The sequence below is a fragment of the Hydra vulgaris genome, chromosome 07, assembly GCF_038396675.1.
Source record: "Hydra vulgaris chromosome 07, alternate assembly HydraT2T_AEP".
In the NCBI taxonomy this organism is placed as follows: Eukaryota; Metazoa; Cnidaria; class Hydrozoa; order Anthoathecata; family Hydridae; genus Hydra; species Hydra vulgaris.
In genome coordinates this window covers 23718677-23727500 of record NC_088926.1, presented here as the reverse complement: position 1 = coordinate 23727500, position 8824 = coordinate 23718677, and the positions used below count along the sequence as shown (strand labels likewise).

Genomic DNA, 8824 nt, shown 5'->3' with positions numbered 1-8824 from the left:
AAATGCATTGCGTTTTTTTCTCGAGGGAACGGTCCATTTCAAGCTTAACTTTAATCTTTAAATATAATTCGCGAGATACGAAGTAATGGAAAGCCTAACACAACTAGTAACAATATATCAGAAACCTAATATACTAGTATATCTAATACTTTAACAGAAAATTAAATTCATAATTATCTCTTATTTACAAGATTATTTACAAAATAAATAACACCGAAAAAACTTGACGAAACAAACGCATATAAATAAGACAGAAAATATTTTCAACCACATAAAAATAAAAGCAAAAATTATGTAGAAAAAATATTTATCTATTATAAGATAATAAAGAACAACAACGAGATCGATAGTCAACTAATAACCGAAGGTAAAGTTACGCAGGAAAAATCAAAAAGAATAATTCAATTCTCGAGATATTATTATATGCCAATAGAAGTATTATTTTATCTATGGTAACTCAACCCCTTAACATTAAACGGCTAAAGAAAATTTTTTCAACAAAAAATAATTTAGTAAAAATATTTTTTTAGAATTAGTTTAAAACAGAAATTTATGGGAGCTCTTGATAGATCGAAATAAAAAGAACAGAAATATTTTAAGACATCGCCAATGTAATATTATAATCTATTTATTTTTAAGTTTGGGTATAAATGTTTAGTAATTTAAAAAAATCTAACTATTCTATAATTTATTGCTAAACTATGTTTGCTATAATAGGTTGACGATCATCATCAAAACAGACTTCTCCTGATGAACTATCCTCAAAACAATTTTCATCTTTATTTTTATCAGTAAGCGGGATCTTAGCCTCGTCATAGGCTGCGACCTCAATAGTTTTTTGCTTAGAACTCCAACTTTGTTTTGTTTCTTTTATTTGATTACCTATGACTAATTGCAAGTCGTTGTCATAACCATCTTTTCCGTATACAATATCACTTTCAGTTTCATATACCATGCTATAAAAAGTATTAAAAGTTTAAAGAGAGATATTTACGTGTAGCCCTCACCCCCTCCCTCTCTTACAGCCTTACAATATTTAACAAAATAAAATATACTTGATGAGTGATGTAAAACAGTTTATTAATTAAAAACTAATGAATTAGACCGACAGCTTTCCTAATTTACCTACTAATTTAACACAATCTAGCTATTTAGGATTTAAAATATTACCTTAAATCAAACCGACTTCTTTTTTTCCGAAGAAGATAGATAAAGACAACAAAAAATATAAGCAGCAAAAATATAGAACCAAGAGCAGCCCCAATAATAAAAGATTTATTATTGCCAGAAGTAGCAGTAGTGACTTCGTTATTTATCTCCGAAACATTAGAATAATCTGATTTGCATGATGTTTCATCATCATGTTCAGGACAATGTGTTACTCCATCACACACAAATAGTTTTTCTATGCACTTACTTGAAGAATGACACTGATAACCGTTACAAACAGATATCGGGTCTGATTTATTTTGAAAAATGTCTTTATCTACTTGAGTTTTTACAGCACTTACACAACTTTTCATGTTAATATCAATATTCATGCCATCAGGACAGGCACAAATACCAGTAGTTAAGTTCTGTACCAAGCAAAGATGAGAACAATTACCATTATTGATATTGCAGGGATGAGGCACTGAAAAAGTTTAAACATTTAATATAGATAGTTGTTATTTTCACAAAAATTAGTTATAAAACTTAGTTATATAATTACTTACAATAAAATTGAGCTGAAGAATGATAAACAACAACATCCATAGGAGATAAAAATGATGCATTATATTCTGATTTCTCAGTGCCATCAAATTTGTTTGCACGATAAATTTTTTTCCCAACTTTACTTGTCCAGTAAATTTCATCTTCAAACATCGCAATACTTAAAGGGGATTCTATATTTTTAAGAATGCGGTTAAAACCAGACCCATCAAGATTCACAGAGCAAATGTGATGCAAATGCATATCAGACCAATAAACCTTATTGGATTCTATATCAACAGCAATACCCATCGGCATTCCAAGATCACTTGCTATAGTTGTTTGAGATGTCCCTAGAAGATTTGAGCGCACTACCTTACCATTTGTAGCAACATCAGTCCAAAACAGATAACTAAAATTAAACATTTTAAAATATGTTAAATTTATATATTTTAAAATATGTTAAATTTATATAATATTTTTATAAATTCACCCTTCATATGGATGAATTGCCAAACCAGAAAATTCTTCAAAACCATTTCCTTTCACAATTGTTTTAGGAAAACTTCCATCCAAGTTTGAAACACTAATGTTATTGAAAGCTGAAAAAATAATTAAATTTACGATTATGCAATTTATACCTAAAAAGGTTTTAGAAATAATTTATTTATAGATTCTATATTGCAAATCATAAAATAAATAAAATTAAATTGAAAAAAAAAAAAAAAAATGCTTTTAATAATTTTTTTTTTATTTTTTATTAAAATTAAGCAACTAATAATAAATGCATAGAATAACATAAGATATTATCTTTTTTTTTACTAAAACTCTAATAAATATATATATTTTATTAGAACTTTGAGAAAAACAAGGAATAACTTCATTTAATTTTACCCAGAAAAATAAAATATAATGAAATAATTACATATCAACACCTGTATCAATCCAATACAATTTACGACCAATCCAATCAACAGCCAAACTTCTCGGCTTTTTAAGACCACTAATAATAACTTTAGGATTAAAATTTGACCTTGAAGCACAAGATATAGTCCCTTTCACAAAATCTGACCAATAAATCATTTCAGTTAAAACATCAACTGCAACAGCATTTGCGTTGTATGCATCAGCAAATTTTCGATAATGTTGGCTATTGCTTTGAAGAATTCTTACATCTAGCTCATTAGCAAATATAAGATCCGCAACAGAACCTAAATAAATTATTTTTCAATAATTATATTAATAAATACTATTTTCAAATACTTAAACTAATAAATACAATCAACACATATATATATTTAAAAAAAATTACTTGCCATTAGCTCGACATTTTTTGTTAACTAGATTAAAGCCATTATGACAACTACATTTGTAAGTTCCATTCAAGTTAGTACATATTTGACTACATTTTGAAACATTCCAGCCTTCTTTACATTCATCAATATCGATACAACTTTTTTTATCAGAATCAAGTTGAAAACCTTGAGGACACAGACATTCATAGCCGAGTTTGAGTTCTTTACATTTATAAGAACATCCACCATTTTCATTATCACATTCTTTTACATCTTTAATAACAATATGAATATCAGCTTCAATAACATTAACCATAATAATATTAATACAAGTAATGATACTTAAATTTAACAACAACAATATCGAAACCTAATAAAATTATTTATGCATTTATTAAAATTTTTTTATTACACAAAAGAATAACTTTAAATGTTTATAGTATAAAAATAAATACCACATAAATTATCTTCATCGTCACCATTAGCGCAATCCTTAATACTATTACAGACTGAAGTCATTGGAATACATTTTGATTCATTCTTGCATTGGTATGAGTCATTATTACATGACACTGGTGCTGCAGTAGCTAGAAAATCATTTTTAACCACTTAATAATAAAGTGAATATATTTTTGTAATAATTTATTTTACTCATTATAACTTATAATATATAAGCGGTTTAATATTTAATTTATTATTAATATATTATAATATATAAGTGGTTTAATATTATTAATATAAGTGGTTTATTTTTGGTTAATAAGATACTGAGTTAGGCTTTTTTTACTTCTAAATAACATTGACTTAATTTTTAATTATTAAGTCAATGTTATTTAGTAATAGTTAATATTTATAAGTATTTTATTAACCAATGTAATTGATTACATTTTTGTAAAGAGATTTTCAAGGTTCTTTTATCAGTTATTCAACAGTATTTAGTATTTAGTAAGTCACAACATAAATATTTTATTAAATTATATACCATTTATTGATATGAAAAACCCCAGAAAAGACTCATAAAAAAGCTTAAATATATAGATTAAAGCATTTAGTTTAGGTTAAAATAAGTTTAGGTTAAAATAAATAACTAAAAGATAGTAAGAACCAAGGAAAATTTAATACACCAGAGAATAAAATAACTAAAATTCCTTAAGCCTTAACCCATTAAAGTATTAATTTGTTCCAAATCTAAAAATAAAATAAATAAAAAAATAAAATAAAAACTACTTACGACTACATAATTCATCAGCCTCATCTGAATTATCACCACAATCATCAATACCATCACAAACTTGTTTTTTTTTCTCGCATTTACCATTAGCACATTTAAATTCATCTTTATTACAGGAAATACTTTCACAGGTTGAGCTTAACTCATCATAGCCATCAGGACAGTCATTTTCATTGTCACATAAAAAAGCTCTTGATAAGCATTCTTTGTTTGTAGGGCAAAACAGTAAACATGAATCATTTTGCATATTTGTTTCACTAGTTGTTAAGTTTCCTGTACTCATAACCAATGATCCCACTTTGGGTTGAGCTAAAATAAAACATATAAAATTTTTGTCACATGTTCCATATTTAATTATATTTTCAACATCCATTTTCTTGTTATCTTTTTACATAATGTAATTGCCTATTGGAAAATTTACATTTTATAGCATCTCTCCGCTTTCTTTGCTTAAACTTCAATTTATCGTGACATTGAGCTTTCCATTCTCCAGCAAATACATTAGAAACACACTGACCATTATCACAACGGAATTGATCTTTTTCACACTTATCTAATAAGACAAATTATTATAAAGAAAGGGTCTTACATTTTTCAACATGACAATTTAACTCATCTGAACTGTCAATACAATCACTTTCGCCATCACATTGCAAATATTTGTGAATGCAATGACCAGTGCTACAACGAAACTGATCTGTCTCGCATTTATGATTGCCTTTCAAAGATAATTTTTCAAAACAATGATTAAAACTATAACAACTAATAACTTGGAAAAAATAAGTTTCTAAAACTTCTGTAAAAGAATCTAAACTTCTTTAAAAAAAATTTTTTTAACACAGGATTCTCAAAAAACAACAACAATAAACAAACCTACTATTTAAACAATCCATTTCATCAGAACCATCTGAACAATCATCAACTGTGTCACATCGATAGGTTTTTTTAATACATATTCCGTTTGATAAACATTTAAACTCATCATTAGCACACTTTTCTGTAGCTTAAAAGGAAAAAATATTATTAACATCCACTTTGCTAGAATTCATAAAGTATTTAATGTGTAAATTAACATAACAAAAAAAAGTAAAACATAAAGCTTACATTTTGGACAATTTAATTCATCTGAATTATCTGGACAGTTTCTTACACCGTTACATTTTAATGAATTGTCAAGACAATGATTGCTACCTTTACATGAAAACGATCCATTAGGACAAGTTGCATTATGAAGATTGCATTCAACTTCGTCACTCTTATCATCACAATCATATCTGAAGTCACATCGCAAGCTGTTTGAAATACAGCGCATTTTATTTAAGCACTGAAACTCATCAGCACTGCACTTTACAGACTCACAATTAGCTTCATCAGAATGGTCTTCACATTCAAATGTTCCATCACAGCGATAATACCTAGAGATGCAAACTGGATTTGTTTCACAGCGAAAGTCATCTGAGTTGCGACACTTAATAGAGACACATTTAGCACCCCCAGTTGGTGATTCATCACTTGAATCTCCACAATCATCATAACCATCACACATTTTTGCAACAGAAACACAAAGATTATTTTTACAGCGAAACTGGGTTGCACCATTTTCTACAGGACAAACTTTGTTGTTCTCTAAAAATTTAATAAACACGATAGATATATAAAATAATAAATATACTCAACTTTTCATATAAATTTAAATTTAATATTTTTTTTTGTTCAAGTATTATTGAATATTAAACTTTTAGTTTAGATGTAATTTATATATATTTTTTAATGAAAATAACAGATTAAGGATAATTTTTTATCCTGCAGTATTTATAGATTTACTTGTAAAATTTAAATTATACCAAAATAATTAAAAAATAGTTCAAAAATCTTTAGCCAAGAGAAAAAAAAAAGATAATTAAAAAAATCTTTTGGGATTTAAATTAAAATAAAATTCCATGCCTGAATTATTTCTTTTCAGTTAGCTTTTTTTTTTTTAATAAAAGAAACTGGCCGTCTTTTGAGAAACACACCCTAAACGCAAATAATAACTGAAAAACAATTGAAGAATTCAGTTCATTTTTTTATTTATTTTCAATTGTTCTTCTTAAAACAAAAGAATAAAAAGTTGGCCAGTTATTCTATTGAATTTTTGTACAATTTGATTAAACAGCGGCAAGTTTCGAATGACTCATTGAATCGTACGAGTTTTTTTAGTAGTAAATTTTTTTCAATGAAATACACGTCACAAATATAAATAAGAAAACGAAGAAATTTTTATTCTTGACTTGGATTTAAACAATTATAAGTCTTACTTTCCGCAACACACCTTTCTTCATCAGAATTATCACCACAGTCATCAACATCATCACACATCGAAGACAAGCTCAAACATGTTCCATTTTTACATTTGAATTCGTCATCGTGACAGGCCGGCAGAGCTATTATAAAAATAAAGCAGAATATATCATTTTAAAAACTTATTTCATAAAAAAAAGTCTATCCAAAAATTATGTCAATAAATAGTAACACTAGACGTACCGTTATCAACATATAATAATAAACTTAACGTTAAGCAAACAAACTTAGAAATACGAGAACGATTTGCATTTATAACTTTGATTTAAACACAAACAATATAATCTCTTATTGTACCTGCTACGGATTTCCACTGTAGCCCTATAATAAACAAAATATAGGATAACAGGGTTTTGCTGCCTTTCATTTTTAAATCAAAAAATTATGAGCAACTTGACTGAAGACAGACACAACCACAAAACTGCCCTCTTCTAAAGGAAATTGTTATTACGCTGCTTAGCGCTATGGAATATTTACGCACATTTGATTGGTTAGTTTTACGTGGTCTGATAAAAAAAAAAAAATTCAATGAAAAAAAAACGGGGGCTTAAAAGATTTTAATTTTGCTTTTAAGTACTATATCTTATTTATTTATAAAGAAAAATATATTATAAAGATCTTTATTTTAATTTATTTAAAATAGATAAACAACTTGGTTGTAATTTTTTTATTTTATTGCTCAGACTATTATTTTATGTTATAATTGTAAAACTTAGTTGTACTCGTTTTATATTTCATTCAGCAAAAGTTGTTTAAGTAATTTTACGTGTGTATGCTTTTTGATTTATACGTAGCTCATTTCGAGTAATTATTACTTGTAATCTTTATTGTTTAATTTTTTATCCTTTCTTATAAAGAGTGTGTCAATTTAAAAACAAATTTTAAAGGCGTTAACTTTTAAAGTTAGTAATTATTTTTTGCAAATATTGAAAATATATTAAGCTGATTAAAATTTTTGGAATTTTTTAAATTATTCATCAATTCTCGCTTATGAACAACCGATTTTTTATAATTTCAATTATTAAAAATAGAATATCCATTTTGTATTTAAAACAACTTTTCTTCAAGTAAAGATTGTGCTTTACATAAATTAGTAGACAAAGGACGCTTTCTTATTTTTTTATTATTTTTTTAAATTTTAATGTTCCTGTTTTTTCAATTTATAAAGACTTTTTTTGATTAATTTACTCTCAACAAGGCTGCAAGTAACCACCATTTAAGTATGGAGTTACCAGAAAACGAAAAATATTGTTAAAGAGCTTGAAAATGGTTGACAGAAGACCTAAAAAACTGTATCAGCCAGGCATAGCCAAATTTAGGGGATGGCGAGAGGGGCTTCAGTCCCGATTTCTCCACAAAAAGGAGCTCCACAATGGAAACTTCGAGAAAAACTTCAAATTAAGACTTGTAAACACTAGTATACAAGTTTTCTTTTGATATATATTTTTTCGCGTTTTTTCTTTACCTTGAGTATTTTGTACAAACATGATTATATCAAATATTAACGGAAATCATCAATCTATATTTTTTCACTCTAACCAAACAATCAGTAAATTATTAAAATCTCAAATGGTCCTGAAAAGGACGTACCATGCTACGCTTAATGTGCCATACGTCGGCCACGGCTGTTTCAAGCGAGCTTTACGGCTTCTTGCTATTTTTCGAAAATATTCACGTAAGGGGTGTTATTAAAACTTTTATAACATTAGAGATAATTTTGTTCTATAAAAAGAATAAAAACACCAATAAAATGTTTTATATCTGATGACATTTCACAAATATATTAAAAAACTTCTTTAATTTTAGAATAAACGCGGCAAATGATAAACTTGGCTAAATTTTAGTAATTTGATGTTACTTTTTATCAAAAAAAATCAGAAAGAATATATTTTTTCGATATTTATTATTAAATATACACATTGTTGGACTATTTTAAAAACAAAAACTTACTTAAACGTTTAAGGTTAACTAAAACAGATTTATTTTAAGCTAGTAAAGAAAACTGAATTTTCGCAAAATTACAAAAATGTCGTTAAAGAGAAATAAACTGTTAAATGACTAGTTTTTGAAAGTTTATTCTATTAAATAAAACCAGGTTTAAATTAAGGAATATTTCGCCTAAAAAATAAAAGCTTAAGCTATTAAACAACTTTTTCTTATGTGCACACAGTTCTAATAATATGTTGTGAGAATGTTAATAAATAAAGACTGGCCAACTTTAATTTTTTTTTGCGTGTTTAAATATACAAATAAAATTTGAAATTGT

The 8824-nt window shown here is 26.6% G+C and overlaps 1 protein-coding gene across 2 annotated transcripts; it reads right to left on the bottom strand.

Annotated features, from left to right (window-relative positions):
• Window positions 1-161: 161 nt before the first annotated feature.
• On the bottom strand, window positions 162-7047 carry LOC100201256 (very low-density lipoprotein receptor). 2 transcript variants are annotated; one of them, XM_065801386.1, is made up of 13 exons: window positions 6856-7047; window positions 6516-6641; window positions 5323-5844; window positions 5096-5221; window positions 4808-4936; window positions 4219-4527; window positions 3443-3574; window positions 3009-3260; window positions 2628-2903; window positions 2186-2294; window positions 1716-2104; window positions 1171-1633; window positions 162-956 (listed from the first exon to the last, which is right to left on the bottom strand). In XM_065801386.1, the coding sequence occupies exons 1-13, from the start codon at window positions 6923-6925 to the stop codon at window positions 695-697; spliced, it is 3165 nt and encodes a 1054-aa protein (XP_065657458.1). In that variant the 5' UTR covers window positions 6926-7047; the 3' UTR covers window positions 162-694. The 2 variants fall into 2 exon arrangements, with proteins under 2 accessions (XP_065657458.1, XP_065657457.1); XM_065801385.1 differs by lacking the exon at window positions 4808-4936 and adding an exon at window positions 4640-4771 and having other exon boundaries at window positions 6856-7043.
• Between the last annotated feature and the right edge of the window lie 1777 nt (window positions 7048-8824).

Excerpts from the sequence above, each read along its gene's own strand:
- LOC100201256 (XM_065801385.1), bottom strand. The coding sequence starts at position 6,925 with ATGAAAGGCAGCAAAACCCTGTTATCCTATATTTTGTTTATTATAGGG. Across the intron at positions 4,772-5,095 it reads TGAAATGGATTGTTTAAATA|ATAAGTGTGAAAAAGATCAA; the intron begins GTAGGTTTGTTT and ends TTGTCTTATTAG. Across the intron at positions 3,575-4,218 it reads GGCTGATGAATTATGTAGTC|CTACTGCAGCACCAGTGTCA; the intron begins GTAAGTAGTTTT and ends ATGATTTTCTAG.